The following is a 21,021-nucleotide window of genomic DNA, read 5'->3' as shown; positions in this document are numbered from 1 at the left end:
TATTTCTCCAAGCCATACTTTAATGGAGAACAGTGTTTGATTAAAAATGCATTTGGAACAATCAGCATTGTGGAGCAGCTTGTGCAGGACAAACATTACTTTGTGCTGCTGCATGGCAGGCCAAGGGTTGGGAATCTACTGCTCTGATAACCCAGCAGCCCACGGGGAAAGCAGGACAAAGTGAGAAGAGGCCCAAAAGCATCTCCCAAAACTCATTTTCTGAAACAGACTTAGCAGAAACCAAGTCTGTCTCTCTTGCTCTTTCTTGTCTTGAAGAGCTTCTGTGAACAGCCTAAGATAAAACATTTTGCTATTTGTGAAACAGCTAGCTAACTGAAATATTTGCCCTTGTTTGTTAGAAGGCATGTCTGTCTTATTATGTGTTCCTCTTAGGTGTTCCACACCCCATATATTTTGGGTCAGCCTTTGGGTCAGCTAATAACACTAGCAAGTAACTTAACTCAGTTTACAGTTAGCTTTCTTAGGTATTAAGAAAAAGATTAGTTATTTAAAGGATAACTTTAAAATGTTTTTCTTACATTGGCAATCTCTTTCTCCAGGTCCATAACTCTTCTCATCTGTGCAGCAATCTCATTCTCATTGAAAGAAATATTTCTTTCTTGTAGGATTAGTTTAGCTACAGAAATCATGAAATCAACATAGGCAGAACATGCCTGCAGGAAACAACACAAACATTTTAAAGACAAAACTGGAATTATCACATACTTTAATTATTAAGATTTCACCTTCATTTTTATGAACTACAGTTCTTAATACTTTTCTGACACAGTTTAATAGTAATTTGTTCTGAAATACTGTTATATCATAAATAGAAATTAACTTTGAAAATTCCCTCATGGAAAATTGCTGTATAATTTGTAGCACTGTTCAAAGCTAAACACTCTCAACTACCGCACTGTGTTTTCATTACTTAAAATGAGACATTTGTAATCCACATTTAAACCATCACCCGTGTTTTTTCTAGCTCACTTTAATTACAGCTTCCAAAAATACCACTTCCAAAAAGCAATGTTCCCAGAAACATAAAACCGAGAGAAATGCTGATGGACTGTGTTGAATTAACATTGTGGGAAAATTACTCCCAGAAGCAGTGTACCTCCTCAGTTGCCTCTTGGAACATTTAGAAATCATGTTGCTGTATCTAAACTTAGTATAGCTAGATATACTATAGACAATATAGTACACATATTAAATTTAACATAAAAGAATCCACGAAGGATAAGAATGTAAATATGGAAGTATATTCTCTTAAATGTTCCACTGTCAAATATCTACAGATCTCATTATATTTTATGGAACTGAATATTATTCTAATTCCTCTTTGATAAACCACACTCATTTTTCTATCAACAGAAATGGTCTTTTCAATACACTTTTAAAACGCACATAAAAATACATAATATTAGATTAACTATCTAATAATCTATTTTATGCACAATAGTGTCATCTACTGAAACAGTGATAAAATCTAGAACTAATAGCGTGCATGTAATCAACTTCATTGACAGAAATATGTTGATGAGTTCAGCTCCTAAGGCAGTAGGATGAACCCCTTTAATGAATGCTACATTGATACAGCCATTCTGATAACTACCTTCCTTGCCATCCACCTCTTGTCAGACTCCCCTCCCTACCAACAACGCTGCGCTAGAACAGGCTGCGTGCCCTGGAAGACCCTGAGCAGCTCATGAAAGGTACTGACAGCAGACTTCAAAAAGACAGGTGGCTCACAGCATCTTGAAGGACTGAATTCTCCCCATTATTTTTAATTCAAATAGATTATTTTACCAGAAAGAGAAAAGCCAATGAAACCACTGACTACTACAAATCATGAAAGGGAGCACATACCAAGCCTGCAAATACCATTTTAAAATATCTAAATACAATTTATAAAAATTCAATACAGACATTACCCCAAACCAGTAAGTCAACAGAGCTCTTCAGGTACCAATCAATGGACTTTAATTTTGGCCTAAAGTGCAGATCATTTTATGGTCAGGTAGCAAAGTCAGTCAGCTAATTTCAGATGGACTGTATAAATACTCTCGGATCTTTCAGTGGGAACTTCAACATCAGAATAACTCCTATATAAGCAGAGGAGTCACATATCTTACAAGAGAAAAAAAGATTTTAAAACTATCTTGTTCACAGATTCCACTTAAGTCCTGACAAAGGCGGAGGTTGAAGGGCAGGAGGCAGGTATCTTGGCTGTTAGGTACAGCTCAAAGAGTAGAGTGACACGGCAGGAAACAGAGCCAGGAAAAGGCTGCTATCGGAGTGCAGGGATTGAAAGGAAGAACAGCTCTTGCTCAAAGTATTCACGCTTGTAAGAGTATTATGAATCTGCCTTTCAGTGATAAATCTCTGGTTTTTTTTAAAATACTTCCCCCTCTACTTTCAGCAGTGGGAAGTAGTACAATACTTTAAGGTAGGTCAGAGATTAGAAGGGGAATTGCCTTTCAGTGCTGCAGTCAATGTAATACAAGGAAAGGAGCAAATTCTGATACATGAGCCAGCTCCTAAAGGCCGAAACACATGATAATAATGTAACCGAACAGTTAATATGGTAATGACTGTCTTTACTAGCATATGATCTGTAATTAAATGTCATCAGTACTAGAGTAGTAACTGTAAGCAAAATACCTACAAACCCAAAATGTTTTCATTGCTTCTGCATTTAATTACACAGAAGAAAACTGGCTAATTAAGCATTACTGTGATAGCAATTTCATCTATATGACTTCAGCAAATACACATACTTCAGCTCTCAAGGACTTAAAGCACATCCAAGATTAGCAAGGAGGGATACTCAGCATCAGTGCTAACAACTTAATGAAAATGCATATGACTAATAACTAAACATGAATTAAAGAAGACCACATAAGATTTTAGGTATCTGAAACAATTTCTGTGGTATCACATACTTCAGCTGCTGCATTTTCATTCAGCAGTTGACTTAGGGGACAGTGATCTTTCCAGATCTTTCATTCAGAAAACTGTCTTTGGTCCCGAATGTTTCTTTTTTTCTTTCTAAGCCTATTAGGGATATGACTAGTCCACCTGGACTCCACCGACACCTGCAGCACTTGCTAACTGACGCCAGTCGATCATAGTTCAGAAACGGCATCCTTTTAGTAGTGACACAAGGGTGAGCCATAAGCGCTTATATTCTATCTTAGTACAACTCTGACAGTTATGAGTACTTCTTGATTCAGCTAAGAAGCCTGGCAGAAGCTGTGTAACGAAGCTAAATTGTTTCATGTTTATTTCCTTCCAAGAGGTCCTAAAAAGTTAAGTAGCTGTTCCTCTTCTGACTTGCATAATCATACAGAAATTGTGTGGGAAAGCAACTCCTTTTCTTCCACATATGTTCAGTGATTACGAGAGGAATGGAAGAGAAGGGAGGGGGACACAGGAAGAAAGACAGGTTGGGATGTCCAGGGTGTAGTGATGCCAGAGGAATGTGCAGTCTTTTCACCCAGTGCAGAGACGATTGGTACATACTGGCACCTGGAGCCTAGACAAAAAACCTATGGCTCCTAGTGCTGCTAGGAAGATTAAACTAGGTCACTAACATTGATGGCACAATATTGTAACACCTCATCTTCAGGACACTCGTTACACTCCCTCCCATTCTTAGCTAACTTATTTCTACTTGCCCTTAATCTCATTTCCCTGTATCATCTTCATATATCTTTCAGCTCTCTTGCCTTCTTGCACACTTACCCCCATTAGAACTTCTTTCTCGTCTGTTACACATGCTAGTCTCACCTGCAGATCAACCTTGCTTAAATACTTGTCGTCATTACCTTTCTATTCCAGTTTCCCCAATTCTCCCATTGATGTTTCCCAGGCACAGTGTTGGAATCTCTTTGGGGAAGGACTGTTCCCGCTCTTTGCCTATCCCCGCCTCTTGAGAATATGTCTGCCTTGAAAATATATGGCTAAAACTTCTAAAAGGTAGTCATTGATCTGTCAGCATTGTCTTACCTCTTTGTATGCACCAGTGCAGTCATAGTAGTCACGAGAAGGCAGGCCAAGCCCAGGCTGATCAATCTATGAATTCAAATAAAAATTAAAAAAGTGCTTAAGGACAAAATGGCATAGCATTGTACTATTCTTTTGTCAATTACAGGTCACTGATGCTTCACGCTTGCCAAATTATCTTCTGGCCAAAGGGGAGTGTCTCTCTCATACTGTTGCCCACTTTTAATTCTTTTCACTCCCCTTATACTTTTTGTCCTTCTTTCCAGTCTTTTTTTTTTCCTGTTGCTCAACAAAGCATGCTACACATAACCAGTGTGAAAACAGTGGATTTAAAGGAGAAAAACAGTCTATGGATAAGCAAGGTATTTACTGCACCTTTGAAATTCATACATGCAAAGTAGTCAAGGATCTATCTACCCACCGACAAGAAAGATTAGACTTGCAACTGTTGCATCTCATGAGTAGCTGGTGAAGATTCACCATAGGTAATACTGTCTTCCTCTGGATTTTCCATTTTCAGAGATCATCTTACATTTACAAGCAGGGCACTCTCAACATACTCCTTATCCAAACGTCCTCAGCCACTTTCATATCTGCCAGCTGACTGCAGTTCCCATTAGTACCTAAGGAATCTGACTACCTTGTAAAACACAACCCCTTTTGTGGGCTTTCTGCCACTGGGAGCATGGCCCAGGTTATCAGTGGCAGAGCTTTCTGCCTGCAGTACATGGTAAGGAAATACTGTTTACTTATTTGCTTGCATGCATATATAAGTAGATCATGTCTGTCTTCTGTCCAGCGTACACATAAATTGTGTCTGTATGTCTATATACATCTCCATTGTCTCATCTCACTGAGAATAACAGGATATGAGTGCACAGAATAAATATCCAAACTTTGAGAACTAACTGTGAAACTGACAATTTACGTTTGAAAACTACATAGATTCACAAATTAATCTACAACTTACTCTGGTAAATTTCACATCACTAATGCTTCTCCTGGTTAACATTTGTGTCTGTGCTTCTAGTTATTCTGTTGCACTTTTATGATCAACAAGGCGATGCCACCCAGGGAGACTTACATGAATGATATGTGCTGTGGAATTTTTATCATCTGTGCCAACAAAAAAATTAATAAGGACCTTTTTTCCATATCTGGAGTTCAGCTGTGCAATAGCTGTCTCAGCTGTCCAAGTAGTACCTAAGCAAATGAAAGGTATACTCAGCCTCTATTTTTGGTGAGCAATGAAAAGTACAATAATATAGACATTTTAACTGAAAAGGAAATAAACACAGATTATCTTACCATAGGAAGAATCCCAGTTAGTTGTTGCTACAGGCCAGTCAGATACATTTGGTAACAAACTAATTAAAGGCCCTCCACCTCTGCTATCAATGGTAGCTTTTGGAAAAAAAATAAAGTGAGTTACCATGAGATTTTAAAACACAAATATTATACTATTATAATGAGTTCAGAATAATGATGCTGAGAAGAATGTTTTCACCATCACCACAATAGGACTATGCTCTGATGTATGATTGTGCTTTAACATTTAATTTCAAAAACGTTTCAGTCATGACTGCAAACAGCATATACAAATCCTTGCATCCTTGACACTGAAGAACTATTGTATTTTCACTCTGCAGATAGCTTGAAATACTAGTTTTGAGAATTATTAATAACATTATAGAAACTATAAAAACATGTGATTTAGGAAGTGCTGCTAACTATTTTACTGCTTCTCACTCTGGTGGCAGCATCTAGCTCAAATTCTTGAAATAAATTATCTCCCTGTCCTAGAAGGCTGGTATGCCTGTTGTTTTTCACCTCATGCCTGATAATTTCTACAAAAGAAGTTAACTCACAATTAACTGAAGGGATTTGAGTTTAAATTTCTGCAGCAAACTGGTAACTGAAGAGTAATATAATAATCTCACCTAAAATACCAAAGCTGGTAAAACAGGAGATACAATACTAATTTTACTATTGACATTCTTATTTGACTCTATAGAATAGATACATTTTAGTTTTCACAAAGGATTTCTGAAAAAATTATGCACAGAATCTAGGAGAATATAGGTATAGCTGACTGTGAAGGTGGGGTTCTCTGGATGATATATATCCCATATGCAATAAATTCAGGAGACTTACTTTCATTTATGCATGATCTATACAGAGTTTTTGCCTTCTGCACTGCTATGATATCATTACTTCTTGGTGTGGCAAGGACATCTGAAACACACAGATAGCAAATATATCTTAATATCTGATCTTTATTGGAAAGACATTGAAGGAACCATAGTGGATAGCATCCTGAGGAGCAGAGGGTGGGCGATAAGTACTCGCCATCCATCTCAAATTCCAGGGAAGCTTTGCCTTTCAAAAGCTGAGGGGAAAAAGCTCTGGAGTTTATACGGCTTGGAATTACACCAGTCTGTGCTGATATGTTGGACATAAAGTCGTCCAGTAGATACTCTGTGGATGACCCCTGGTGAAATACAAATGCTCTGACTTTTCAGGGACAGTTTTTAGGTGACCAAATTGTGTACAAAGAGAATTGCTGTCAGGGCCCTAGGTGTACCAGCAAGCTCTAAATGTACTGAGCAGCCTGTAACCATCGTTTCCTGTAATCCTAATCTGCAGCCTCGTCACTGCAGCCAGGAGTTTAGCTGTTTGCATTCAAGGTCTGCGTTGGTACAGTGCAGCTGTGTGACCGTGGTTCATACTTCTGTGAAAACAGCTGCACTGTAAGAAAGAGCCATGAGAAACCTCATCTGGTGCCTCCACTTGTGCACTCTATGCTTGCTGGCTCCGGAGCAGCAGTCCCGGTCAGGCCCTTGCCCATGGTCCTTGCCCATGCTCTTGCAGGTACGCTGGACCTGGCCTTTTCCCTTGCTGAGCCTGACCTTGCCAGGCTGACTTGCCTGCAGACCCACTGCTTAACTGACTATGGACTTGCCTGGTGATCGTGGCATTGTTGGCTGAACCTGGTCCCTGCTACTGGACCTGCTCTGCTCTTCTGGTTTGGGTCCCATAGGACTGATGCCCTTGTCTGTGAGGCCTCTGTCCCCGCCTGCCTCGAGTCACCTTGAGCTCCTGGTTCACCTTTCCTTATGGGGCAGCCAACTCTTGCCACTACTTTACAGCTACTCCAGTTACTACTCTACAATTGCTTTGCTCCACAGAAACTGAAGTCTAAGGAACACCATGGCACCCATAAACTACAAAATTGGCAAAATCAGAAGATGCGCAAAGTGAAAAAACAGATATTCAGGCTGGAGAGAGTGATTTGGAGAATGTTTCATGAGTATAAAATGACTTCTCTGATTCTGTTATTTCCATATGAAAAAGGGGAATATGGACAATTTGACACTATTCCATTTCGTGGGAAAAGGAGTATTTCTAAGTTTACGATTGACTAGTTAGAAAATTGCTTGCCTGCTCTTTGGAATACAGATATGCAGGACATAGTGCTGCCAGAGAGCAACTTCCAGCGTTTCAGCTGACCTGGACACAGGCAGACCTTCTTCTTCACCTAGCTTGGCTGCTACTGTAATGATATGGATTTCAGTTGTTATAATGTGCAGATGAGCACACAGAGTCCAGATACCAGAAAGGTCAGGACTAGTCAGCTCCACTCCGGTGTCAGACACAACAGCATAACTTCCACAGCATTCTCCAAGCAAACAGCTTGTGGTAGATTTGTCCTGAACCTAACACAAAGAAACTGAAATATTTGGTAGCGTTTTAAGCTTTGCTAGACAACCATATCTTATTAGGGTATAAGAAGAAACTTTATATAGTCTACAAACATAAACCCCACTGACCTTTTAAAACAACTTCTAGTTCATCTCTTAAAATGTCAAAGTTACTATAACGGGAGCTGGTTTCTGGAATGACGTTCCTCTTAAGCCATCCTCCACAGGCATATTGGTAGAAATCATTACAAGGTTCTGCAGTGGTGTCCATGTTCTCAAGGATTCGGGCTGCTGTAATACGAGACAAATCAAGGTCAAGTCTTTAGAGGAAATAAATGCATACACTTGTTTTCTCTGAAGAGGGAAGTAATAAATCTATTTCCTTTATCTTAGAATAGGCTTAAGCCTACTTGCATGTTCTAGACCAAACGAAATTACTAGCAAGTGAACAACGAATTACTGTGCCTTTGCTGCCCATAACATCTATTTCTCTGTTGCTTATTTACTGATGGGTAAACAGACTAATGTTCCTACTCCCTGTGAGTGGTTGCTCAGTTTTAAATAAAAACTAAGATGTTTCATTTACTGACTTACACTTCTTTGTATTGAAATGTGGTAAAAAAAAGAAATTAAAAGTACAAGCACATGAAAGGTTAAGTATCCACTGTAATGTAATTTAAGTAATTAAGTATGATGTAGGGTCAGCTGAATCCAATCTATTTCAATGAAAGAATGATTTTGTTGTACCATTTAAGTTTGAGTCAGGGAAGTTCTCCTATTAATGCTTTCCTGAATCTACACTGATTTTCTTCTGGAATTGCTACTGCCTCTTGCTATCCTTATTGACCTTCCTGAAGTGGCTTGTCAAAGACTAACCGGTCACTGACTGATCGTGACATGGGATTCACTAGTGAAATCTTACTACTTCATGACAGTTTCCCAACTGGTGTTTACCAACCTTCTGTGTTTTTTCTTTTTTGTATTCCTCTTCCACCTAGACTGCTTTTACCACTAGCATGCTAGCACAAAGTCTCTCATAGAAAGGAGAGATGCTAGGAATCAAGCAAGGACTAGCGATACCTCTGAATTCCCCGGAATAATGAATATCCTTTCAGACATTATTTTTAGTAAATGGTGAGGCTTGTGATTTCAAGTGTTCATTCCTCCCATGTGGGTAAGTCAAATATTTACAGTTATTTCTCCACTATTTTCAATATTTTCCATGTCTCTTTTGCTGGTGGAAATGAGAAGTGGATAGACGGAGTATAGTATTTATGTTGATTTGCCTCTCCCCGTTTTTCTTGAGATCTTCAGTTGGCTTATGAGTGTTACATTTTAGGCCAACATCTGATGGTTTTACGATGTTCCAGTGCTTGGCAGATGGAAAAGGCCATGAACACATGCGATTTCAATTTTGGACTGCTTAAGTAGCATAAAAATCACTGCAGAAATAGGTACAATACCTAGCACCCAATTCTTTTCCTTCTTAAGTCAATTGCAGACTGACTTCAATTTGAGAGGATACAGCATCATGCCAACAGCCAGAGATTGGGAAATTCAGTCATGCTTTTACCAAGTTTGGCATTTGCTTTGTACCCGTTCTTGAGAAAGTCAATCATCCAGTCCTACTGTCCGGTCTATTACAGCAAGGAATGTCCCCCCTGCCAGTAAACTTGGACAACTGGCAACGGGCACATACAGAAATAAGAAAAAATGCTGGAATGGGTTGGCAGGCAAGTTTCACAGAGAAATCTTCTGACACCAAGAAAAGATGGCCCTCATCCACTGTCTTGTCACTTTTGCAAAAAAAACCAAAACCCAAACAACAAAACCCAACAAAAATCCACATCTTCCATAAATTTGAGAAATTATTACCAGTCTATGTAATATCAAATCTTGCTTTAACTATGGAACCAGGTTGCTAGTCTGTTTGTTGCTAGCATCTGTTTAATCTTCCTTGCCTGCTACTGTCACACAAAAATAATCATCTATCATAACTTTTCTGCTGTAAAGTCCAGGCTAGCCAATATTAGCTCATCAAGTTTTACCAAAACTAGAAGTTCAGATACTGCAAACAGAAAGAGCTCAGTCACAGAAACTGTAGTTTTCACTTAGGGCTTCATGCAAAATACAGGTATTAAGTATTTTCCTGAAGAATACTCTCCTCAAGGTTGTAATTTGCATCTGAACCCCAGGATAACCATTCCTTATTTGGCTGATACCATGGATATGAAATGTGATTTTGTTATCAACCAAGCCTAGAAGCATAATGACACATGAATTGCCCTGTCAAAGTCAGTGGGACCAATTAGGCTGCACAGAATCCCAAGTTATGCTCTAAGTTATTAATAAATTGATACTTGTGCTGGAAGTTTTATATTAAGTTCATGGCTGTACATCCCGAGACATTTTTGCTGTGGAAATAAGAAGTGTGAGACTGATGGATATTTTTTATTTTAATTCTAATACAGGTTAATTTGTACATATACGAATACAGATAATACATGGTACACTTTTTATTAGTCCTCAGTATTGCTTTGATGAACCAGTGTTTGGGTTTGTTCCTGTTCTCACTTGTTTATTCCATTTCCTAACTGTCACTGAAGAACAGCCTTACCTCAATTACTTTTAATGATTAATTTTATTGTAGTACTTCTGATTACCAGTTGTTGTTTTAATAGCTTACAAATAAAGTAATATAAGCTGACATAACAATCAGTGACCTGGGGAGGATATAGGAGAATCACAATATGCTTACCTAGGTGAAAATTATATGAGAGAGATCAAAATTCCCCATTCTCATCAGCCTGTGCTGTCTGAGCTCGGGAAAATCAGCAGAGAGTATGCCAGCTTATTCAAAAAACTGCTCAAATATACAAATTACATGGTAACTTTATGTGCTACACTGCAATGGATTTCACAAACCTTGATAACATTATTATGCAGTTACTGTTATTTTACCCACATCGAATTTTCATTACATTTTTTCTTCTGGTCATTTATTTGAAGCTTTTCTATTAAACATACTATAAATCCTGTCAGCATCTTCACTTTATTCTTTTTCAGTGGCTTGTACCTATGGCAAAATTTTGAAATTAACTGCAAAAAAACTGTCATAGTATTGGTGAGTTCCTGTGTAAGGCATTACCGTTTCACTTAAAGTCTACTCCTAATTATATTTCTTGAAAGATCACAATAAATTTTCCAAAGTTAAGAGTTCTTGCTTTCTGTCTTTATCTATCTGCCTAACTTTTCCTATGTGTTATCCTACATGGTCTGGAAGAAGCAGCCAAATTAAAAAGGGAACTTTTATGAAATTCTGATTTGAAGCAATATTAAACTTGTAGGTTAATCCCAGCAAGATTACTGTTAAACAGCAATAATACAGTTTATTTCTCTGATTTAAGCACTTTACATTTTTTAAATATTATTTTTTACTAAATTATACAAATCTGACAAACTCTTTGAACTATTTTTAAAGCTCTTGGAGCCCTGAGAAGCAAATTCCAGCTAACCATTCTGTGGTCCTGATTCAGTGTGTTCTGCTTCCGGAGCCAAGAACTCACTCTAGCGACCCCCTAATCAAACAAGTCTTCTGGGTGATTATGTCCTTACCAACACTTGCTTCCCCTTTTCATATTCTGACTTCATTTCATTTAATGGCCATTTAAGTGTGGAGAAGGCTCAACACTTCTATAGCAATTTCTACCTTAAATGCATTATACCACAGTGGGACATGGAAATCCTGCCTCAGTTAGTAAATAACAGTTTTAAATCCAAACTGGCCATTTCCTTCCCAACTTTGCTTTGAGCTACCCATTCTAAATCACTTACAGACAGATGCAGTGTGTGGAACTGACAGTTCTGTAAGGGCTAGCACATCCACACTTCTCGGGGGGGGGGGGGGGGGGGGCGGAGCTCCCTGACCCTAACTGCTTCCTGCATGGCAGGGCTTCATGGAGACAGCAGTTGTAACAGACCATGCACATTTTTAGCTGCTGCTGGTAACTGACCCTTGCTATGCAGAAACACATACTAATGCTACAGATAATATGGTCAGAAGTAAGTGTTGCAGTTTGACATAATTGCTTTTGCATCTGTTTAGATCTTATTTGAAGTACAGCCCCACAGCTAAAACTTAATTACAAACACTATAACTTAATGGGCTGCACTGGTTGCCTCCCAGGACTCTTACAGTATGGTATGTAAATACCAAGTATTAACACCTGCTAAAATACAAAAGCTACTTTTTGCCTGGTTGTAAATTGTATGTCTTCCGGGCTGGAGTGTGCAGTTCTTGCACATGTAGTAGCAGTTACTCACAAGAGCAGTTCCCCTGTCTGCAGTGGGTCAGTTTCCATGTCCTATATAGGGGCAGCAGAATGTGGCTTACAGAAAAGCTCTGTGATACAGAACTCATTTTCCTGCCAGTAGAAAACATTTTCATAGAATACATTTATAGCATTGCCCTGGCATTTTACATGTTTTGGGACTGAATTCTCACAATTTCTTTAGGATGTATTCTTTTAATGTTTGAAATAGGCAATTTGTAGAACATGGAGCAGATGATAGTGAATAAATGAAAGAAATGTGTGAATAAAATAAAGTTGTATTTAATAAAAAGTGAAAAGAGATTATGACATTGGAACCACACTGTACCTTTCTAATTTGGGCACCTTTTAGTCTGTTTACCCTTTTTTCTCATTTTATATTTTGTGATTTTCTCTGTTGAACCGAGACAATCTATATTTTTTTAAATACTCCTTCTTCACCCTGTTATGTAATTTTGTAAGCCTGCTGTTTTCCCATTAATGTCTTTACTGTAATCCTTTCACAATTTTACTTCTGTATTGAGAATATAACATTCAGTAAGAATGTTTAATTACTCCCTTAAGTATTTGTGTCCTGTTAAATGTTCTACCAGAAGCATAAAAAAGTGAAACTATTCTGCTTAATTCATTTAGCCACTTCTTGCTAGATCTTCAGTTTACATTATGCCTCATTTCTCCAAACCTTCTACTGCTTTTCTTTTTGAGTTCATTTGCCATTACAGGGTCTATCTGAACTTCTTTTAAAAAGGGATGCTTATTTAGCTGAAAATGAGCATCCTCAGAGATTAAAAAAAAATAAAAATCAAGTAAGATGAGTAATTAGATCATTTTTACAAACCACAGCATGAGCTTTCATGGTGGCAGAAAAACACCTTGGAAGTGTAACTAAAAGACAGTGATGACCATGTGAAATAAATCCTGTAAGATACCTAGGCTGTGCTGATGACAATGTGCAGTTATTGAGAAAACAGACTGCCTTGGGGCTTCACCAGTGGATGGCTCCAGCAGGACTAAAGTGTGGGAGCAACTACCCTAGCCACCTTGGCTACTGTCTAAGATGAGCCCTAAAACAAGTAGTCCCATGGCAGTAAGAAAACCAATAAACTGACCTTTCTCCACTGTTTCTGGCATGTATGCAAGTCTAAATGGGGACTATGAATCAAAAACTTTTGGAACCTCTCCATGGGTGCTGTATACCTCACAATCCTTAACAACTGTACTTAAATTGCATACACTTTGCTTGCAAGCATATACATTTTTCTTGTATGTTGATTGTCAAATCATTTTTGATTCCTCACCACCTTTTCTGTGTCTCCTACTGACATACTGGGTGTCTTGCTTCTCCTAGGGCTGTCTTTTAACTTCCAGAGGGGCCAGTCATGATGTACAGAATCTACATAGAAGTTACGAGTTCCACCTTATATGAAGATAACAGCTATTAAAATGTTTATGATGCTGTTCAATGGGAGGTTACCAAGGCTGAACAAAAAGCAAGATGTTTGCTTGGTAAGCTGAGAGGTCACAGTGTAGGTGCTGGGAAACGACCCATGTTCTGAGCTTGTGTTTTAGGTTTCTTGCCACCTTCTGTGGCTTGGCCACAGCCTTCATGAACTGTGTGGCCCAGTTATTCTACAGGGGTGGAAAAAGCAAAAGAGGAATGCCTGCCAGAAAGGAACACCAAGAGAGTGACTTCAGGGGTCACACCCTCAGAAGCCTCCCAGAAAAACACATAATCAAAAGAGCCCTGTTACAGGGGGTATACAGATATGACAAGGTGGTTACACATTGGCAATGTAGGCCTCTCCTCCTGACGTGGAGAAGACTGCTGCAAGGGCATGAAGAACTGTCAACTGTTTGACCATGGAAGATGGCATGAAAGGAGAAAACAGGGCAGAGCTGGCATAGAGTCGCTTTGAAATGTATGTTGGCACATACGTGAGAGAGAGAGGCTGCTTCCAAGCCTAGGATAAGTCTGTATTAATGAGGCGGAGGTAGTGTTATAAAAAGAACAGGGACATGTAGAAGTAAATCGGGAAAAAAAGGGAAACCAGCATTAATTGATCTGGAGGAGAAAACAGAAAGAAGGAACTATAGGCGAGAAAGGGAAAGCATGGATAAACTACCACTTCCTAGAAGAGTATATATAATATGGAATTCAGTATTTCTCTGATGCATTTTAGTAGCCTTCTAGTAGAGTTCAGGATGTAAATTAAGAATGTTTATACAGTTGCTATTAAAGGATGAATTTAGCTTGTCAGACTATAAAATTCTGATTTTTTTTTAACATGAAGATTAATATTGCATCTTCTCAAACAGTAACATGGCAGCTACCAACGATCAAGACTTTCTTTTAATGCACCTTCTTTAGAGACATAGCCTCGGCTTGAGTTCTGACTTGGAGATGGGTGTGGGGAAGAGCCATCTTCTGATTGACTTAAAGCATTTTCTGAAGCTGGAGGCATTCTTTGGAGAGTCTTAAGTCTTAAACTAGCCAGACCCTGATCACTTTGTAAGATCTGACATAACAAGATTTTACATTTGTAGAACTATGCTAAGAAAATTATTCGGGGTAGCAGATCCCGAGCCTTAATGTGCCGTACATGTCTGCAGTTAGATGGGGACATTACATGGTGGTAATTATGTTTAAAAATACATAAATTAATTTAGAAGGTATATATTTTCATTCTTACCTGATTTTATACAGTCTGATGTTTTGCAAACCCCATCTAAAAGAGAGTAAAATCATAATTCTTTACTGAATGTCAATACAATAAAGCCTACTGTAAATATTATTTTTATTGACAGTCACTTCAGAATTGCATTTAATTGCAGTGTACAGTAAGATAAAGATAAATGGACATCTTACACTCAGTAAGTGAATATTTATAAGATCAGACTCTAAAAATACCATGATCTTCATCCTTTTAGGGTCATTCAGTGCTAGTCACTCATCATATGGAATTTTTGTAGTCATCAGAGGAAAATGTCCTGTCAATCAGAGGTGGTCAAAATATTATTTTTGTAACAAAGAAGAAACTTAGAGAAAAATAGCACATGGACTGAGTGAGGACAGTTGCAAAGTCAGTTTAAATTTAGCAATACCTTACAATGGCAAGAAGATTTTGGAGGAATTACACAAAAATGCTGAGACATTCACTCTGAAGTCTTCCAAACAAAACAAAAGCTGCAGGAACATCAAAATGTTTCCTTTTGAGACTTAGAAATAAAACATTTTTTAGCTTTTCATTTCAGGATGGCATTTTTCCATTCCATAACTGAACTAGACTATAATAAAAAAAGTTTAAACAAAATTAAGTACTTTAAAATGAAACAAAACATTTCATTTCCAATATATGGAAACATTCTCGTTTGACCCCAAATGGAAATTCTAGTTTCTCTGTATTATTTTTTCCAAAAATTATCAGAGTATTTATTTTCAAATATTTTGGTATGGCTGCTGAATCACAAAACCTCTTAGTATGACTACACTCAAAGAGGCTTTGCTGCAAGAGCCTGTAAAAGCAGAAAATAGGGGTTTCATACATATATAGGAATATGGAGGAAACACTGCAGTTTGGTTTTCTTCGGCAGGGTTGTATTTCGTAGACATTTTTGCTTACTGAAGCATTAATTGCAAACAGAGGTATTGCTAAGTTAGAAAAAGCAGTTGTTTTGTGTTTACCACAAGTTTGTATGAACAAATGAACGTATAGAGTCCTTGTTGGAAATAAGCAGTTTTGTGTCAGTGTCCAGCAAGAATTAAGTGTGGATGCAGCTTTACATTTCATAAATTGTGTCAGGCTGTCTAGTGACATACATACGAAATATGCTTATGATGTGGCAGTTATTCATCATCTAATTTTACACACTGGGTAAGGTACAATTTTCTATTATCAGGCAAATAATTCTGATCTGACTGCATTTTATTTTTATAATGGTTTATGTAAGCATTGCTATATACACCATGCAACACAGTCTTTTCTAATACAACATTTTAATATAATGTAACTTCTTTTTTTTTACTAACATCTAGATTCCATTTATTACAATTTTTTTTCATAATTTCTTAAAATACTTCCATATCCCTATGTATTTGTACACTGAAAGACAGTTAACGTGTACTCACCATCATATGTTGCATAAAGAACTATCACTGTGATTGCTACAATGGCTAGCAGAGTCACTACAACAGCTAGCCCTATTTCCAGGGCACTCCATCGCAGTTTCTTCTTTGGTTTTGGAGTATTCATTTCAGTTATATCCATCTGGCTTTCCGACTTGCCCATAACCCAGCGTCTGAAAAGTAAAAGGGAAAATTCATTGGAGGACTTACACCAGGTCATAGGTCTTGAAACTGGCTCCTCAACTGCACAGCAACAAAGATGTTTTCTAGGTGAGTTTTCAAATAATTTATAACACTACTAGAATGTCAGTCATGAAGTTAAAAATTCTTTCCCCCTCTCACACGTCTGCGCACACACACACACAAGTATGAACCATTCACCACTTGTCATTTACAGAGAAAAGTTACTTTCCTTCACATGAAGAGCCCACCAAACAGAAAAGGAAAGCCGAGAAACCAAACCCTGTTTTAAAAACGTACGCGTGTGGTTTAATCTTGTACGATGGTACAGGAGTTCATAAGAGGGCAAAATGCAAGTCTCCCTGCTTGAATAAATATTAACTTTATCTGCCAATTACTTATCTAATGACAAAGGTCAAAATATGCCATTGTGCTTCACTGTCATTCCTTAAAATATTATGCAAGTAACTCTTGACTACAGCTTTACAGGTGACTCTAGGGAAAAAGAAAATAATTCAGGCTCTGCTGGGAGCCTATCAAATTCACACTGAAGATAGTGAGTCTTCAGAGTAATTTTTTATAGAAGTGTGACCGAGCCTCTCTTTTGAGTTAGAACACTGTAAACTAGGAGCATCTATACACATATATGCAAAACTGGTGGGAGTGTGAATGGACTCACACTCACTCACGCAACGTGGATGTGATTTTAAGATTGTATTTCTGTTACTCTGTAGAGGCAACCTGGCCACCTTTTGCAGTACTCAGTCCTTTGCTGTCTCTTCATCTTCTCCCACTTACTTAGGGCCCTATTTTCCTCTGCTGACAGAGATTTGAATTCCTATACATACAGCAATGTATTTCTCAGTATTTCACAATGAAAACTCAACAGTTTCTATTTACAACATTTCCTGGGGATCTTTGCGTTGACAGATGAGAGTACACACCCTTTCCATTCAATGGGGAAGAATACGAGAATTCCACTGGGATAAATAATGTAAACACCTACATTCACCAGACTACTCACAAGGAGGTCAAGCAGTGGTGCAGCTCAGGGCATTCAAGTCCTTTAGTACTCATTACACCCTTTCCCCCCCTACTCTCTGGAAGTCGGTGTAGCAGCAGTAAGGGAACCCTTCTTAGTTTCTGCATCCATTCAAGTAAAAAACTTGAACTTTAATTAAACTGGTTTAGCTGTATTGCTGGTTTGTATTCATCTGTGTCTCCTCAAGCTGCTACAATCTTTCAGACAACCAGTCTTTGCTTTCCATCTGGAACTTCTGTTTCTGCCTGATTCACATTCCTTAGTTTCCAATAATTTCTTCCTCTCTTTGATGTCCACCTCACCTAGAATGCTAGCTCTGCCACTGCAAAAACATGCCACTAAAGCGTGTATGCTTATTAATAAAGATGTCAAATAAATCAGTATTAACAGACTTCAGTAAACAGAGATTTTGTGTTCCACGAGTTTACACAATAACTCTCAGTGGATCCCTAGACGCTGTCTCGATAACACTGTTTCTCTAGACGAATGAGAGAAGATTTTATTTGTGTCTCATCTCCCTTTTTGTCACTACTCCCTGGACATCAAAATGCATGAAGCGACTGGCAGTGCCAGAATCACATGCCTTCTGTGGCTCAGGAGGCTGGAATCCTGCAAGGTCTGCCCAGCCCCTGCCTTTCCAGACTTACAGGGATCATTACAACAGTTTTCATGTTACTCACAAGTTGCTATTTTTCTCTGAAGAGTGGGTTTTTGGTCAAATTAGCAAGTGGTTTCTGAGACACAGGACTGAAATCCCACAGAACCATGCAAAAGAGCTACATAGAGAAATTTGCTCTGCATTAACTGTGAGCTATGAATTTATAGGTAATAAAAAAGCAAAGTAACCATTATATCCTTCTTCCTTACTATGACTTTCAGTCATACTAAACAGCGAAAGATGTTACTTATATTGACTAAATGCTGACTGGTCCCCAGAATCCTCTGAATGTGTGAAGCCTAATATAAGAAATGATGCTTATCTTCTGACTCTGATGGTGGTTTTAGAGCACTGAAAACAGTTTATTAGAGCAGCAAAAAATGCTGCACCTTTCATGTTCCTTACAAATATGTTCCTTACAGTCAGCTAAGTTTTTCCAAGTGAGCTAATCTTTCTGTTCCTGCAGGATTGTTCCTCACATTTAAAGGCATCCCACTGACAAATTTTTACTTCAGTTATTTAAAACTTATCCCCTCTGCATTAAAGAACACCAGGTAAAAGCTGCCTTATGTGCTAAGCGCAAGCACAGCAAAACTGTAAGAATAATTTAAGCAGACAGAAGCCTAGGTATTATGCATTTCTCTTCTGGTTTCTGTGGTCCCCGCTACGCCTGCTAAAGCTGAGATACAGCAGAGAGCTGATACTATGTTGACCCATCCTGGTCTAGGTGGTAGAGAGAGTTACTGCATTAGCTTATCTTCTTGGGATGTGTACGTTAAAGCGGACTTGCGGCTTGCTCGGTGCTCAGCGCAGTCCCTACAGAAAACGCAGCACGCCACAGGCACGCTTCCCTTTGCTGAATAACTTGTGTGGCGCCTACTGTGCGGATGAGCTACCCCCGGCACGGCAGAAGCAGGAGGCCAGCGGCAGGGCCGGCTCGGCAGCGCCACGGCCAACGGCGCCAGCCCGCCCCGTCCCCGGGCTGCCCCTCTCCCCGCTGCCGCCCGCCGGCAGCCCCGGGCGCGGGCTCCCGCTCCGCTGGGTGGCGCCGCGGGCCCGGCGGGCCGGGGCCGCCCCGGGCGGGGAGGGGCCGCCGGGCCGGGGCCGCCGCGGGCTGCAGCCGGCCGGGCCGCGCCGGGAGGGCGCTCGGCTCCCGCCGCAGCTGAGGAGCGCACGCCGGTTCAGCCCCGCCCGGGACGCCTCGGCGTCCCGGGGCTCGGGGCGCTGCCCGAAGAGACGCGCCCCGCGTCCGGAGCCCGGCCCGAGCCGCAGCCCGGCCGCGACCGCACGCCGCCCCGGGACCCGAGCGCCCGGCGCCCCGAGCGCGCACGCTGGGGAGGGTTCTAACCTGGGGGCGGTGGGAATCCCCGCCGGACGGCCGGGGCATGGAGCCGCGCGGGGACCCGTCCGCCCGCCCGTCCCGCCGCCGCGCCCGCCCCGCTCCCCCAGCCCCGCTCCCCCAGCCCCGCTCCCCGTACTCACCGGCTGGCGCTCGGAGGGGTCCGGCCCCCGGGGCCGCCAAACGCATCCCCGAGCAGCGCCGGGCGGAGGCGGCGCGGGGCGCCCCGAGCCGGCGGGGCAGCGCCCGCGGGTCCCGGGGGAAGGCGGCGCGCAGGCTTAGGCTGGGGGGGCGCCGGGCGGCCGCCGGCGGGGCTCAGCGCCCGGCCCGCCCGCGGGCAGCAGCAGGGGCGCGGGGCGCCGGCATCGCCGGGACATCAAAGCCCAGGGCGCTCCGCGCTCCCCGCGCCGGCTGCCGGCCGCTGCCGCCGCAGAGCGAAGCTGCTGGCAATCAAAGGAGCCCTTGTTTGCGGGCTGCCGGACGAGCAGTTCTCCGGGTGACCTGAAGGCTCCTTCCTCCTTGCGATCATAAAAATGCGATGGGGCAGGAAACAAACAAGCCCCCCCACCCCGACGGCCACAAACCACGCTCTTCACCTCGCGAAGTCTCCCCGAGCGCTTAGGTAGAGGAGGGAGAAGGAGGCGCCGCCCGGGAGACAGGCGGTGCGAAGCAGCGCAGTGTCCGGGGTAGCTGCTCCATTCCCGGCCGGGACCGCGGGCTCGGGAGGCCACCCCTGCCTGCCGCGCTGCTGCGCAGGGCGGTGGAAGGCACCGAGGCCGCACGCAAAGCGACAGCTGAGCAGCAGCCTGCACCTGCCTCCTTTCTCTGGCTTTTCATTTCTTTCCCGTCAGTTCAAGAGAAGGAAAGAGATGATGCACAGGGCAGGTTAGCGGCTGCATGTCTGCAACGCTTGGTGCCTGTTTCCATGCAGACTCATTGCCTTTGTCAAATTAATGCAGTCACATACACTCTGCAAGATCCTGTATCCTCATTCACTGAGTGATTTCTTCTCAGGAGGGAGACAGCTGTGACTTCTTGCACGGAGAGGCAGCTCCAAGCTCTGTCATAAGACTTCCCAGCCAACCAAACATCAAAAGATATTTCTTTCCTTCTTCCCAAGTTTCATTTTTACTAACAAATTGGCAAACATCAGAAGAAACAATATGAGTTGCTGTCATTCCTCTCTCTCAAACCAGGTATCACACTCACTTTTGCTGCCTTCCTAAAAGCACCTTTATTACCTCTGAGGCAGAAATGGCAGCTGAAATTTCTGAAATCTTTTATGACCAGCTACACATGCTAAAATGTCTGCTGCTTGAGAGGGGCAACCTTCCTCCTTCTCTAAGAAAAGTGGAAACTGAATACTGACTTCTTTATGAAACTGCACAGCAAATGATCTGCAGAGCAGATGCAATGAAGAGGGGAGGCTGATAAGGTATTAACAGAGCATTAGCTGTAAAAATGAGGCACTTCTACAAAATAAGCATCTGAAGAAGGAACAAGAACAAATAGGGTTTTATTCCCCAAAGAGAAAAGGCAATAGAAGTACCAAAAATAGGCAAGAAAAACATTTCAAAAAGTCTAGAGAACAAAAATACTTCATTCTCTTACAGGCAGGAGCAGGGAAAATGCTGATTAT

The 21,021-nt window shown here is 41.0% G+C and overlaps 1 protein-coding gene across 2 annotated transcripts in view; it reads right to left on the bottom strand.

Annotated features, from left to right (window-relative positions):
• Window positions 1–20,691, bottom strand: part of MME (membrane metalloendopeptidase) — a 48,838-nt gene extending 28,147 nt beyond the window's left edge. The window contains exons 1-9 of one of the 2 annotated variants that reach the window (XM_056358968.1): window positions 19,526–20,691; window positions 16,167–16,336; window positions 14,731–14,766; window positions 7,839–8,000; window positions 6,163–6,243; window positions 5,317–5,412; window positions 5,093–5,211; window positions 4,012–4,077; window positions 540–674 (exon numbers count right to left, since the gene is read on the bottom strand). In XM_056358968.1, coding sequence (XP_056214943.1) covers window positions 540–674; window positions 4,012–4,077; window positions 5,093–5,211; window positions 5,317–5,412; window positions 6,163–6,243; window positions 7,839–8,000; window positions 14,731–14,766; window positions 16,167–16,326 — 855 coding nt within the window. In that variant the 5' untranslated portion in view covers window positions 16,327–16,336; window positions 19,526–20,691. Of the gene's footprint in view, window positions 1–539; window positions 675–4,011; window positions 4,078–5,092; window positions 5,212–5,316; window positions 5,413–6,162; window positions 6,244–7,838; window positions 8,001–14,730; window positions 14,767–16,166; window positions 16,339–19,525 lie in introns of those variants that run through there. The other variant, XM_056358969.1, reaches the window with a different exon arrangement.
• Between the last annotated feature and the right edge of the window lie 330 nt (window positions 20,692–21,021).

This window comes from Falco biarmicus, chromosome 13 (assembly GCF_023638135.1).
Source record: "Falco biarmicus isolate bFalBia1 chromosome 13, bFalBia1.pri, whole genome shotgun sequence".
In the NCBI taxonomy this organism is placed as follows: Eukaryota; Metazoa; Chordata; class Aves; order Falconiformes; family Falconidae; genus Falco; species Falco biarmicus.
This window is presented reverse-complemented; position numbering and strand designations above follow the sequence as displayed.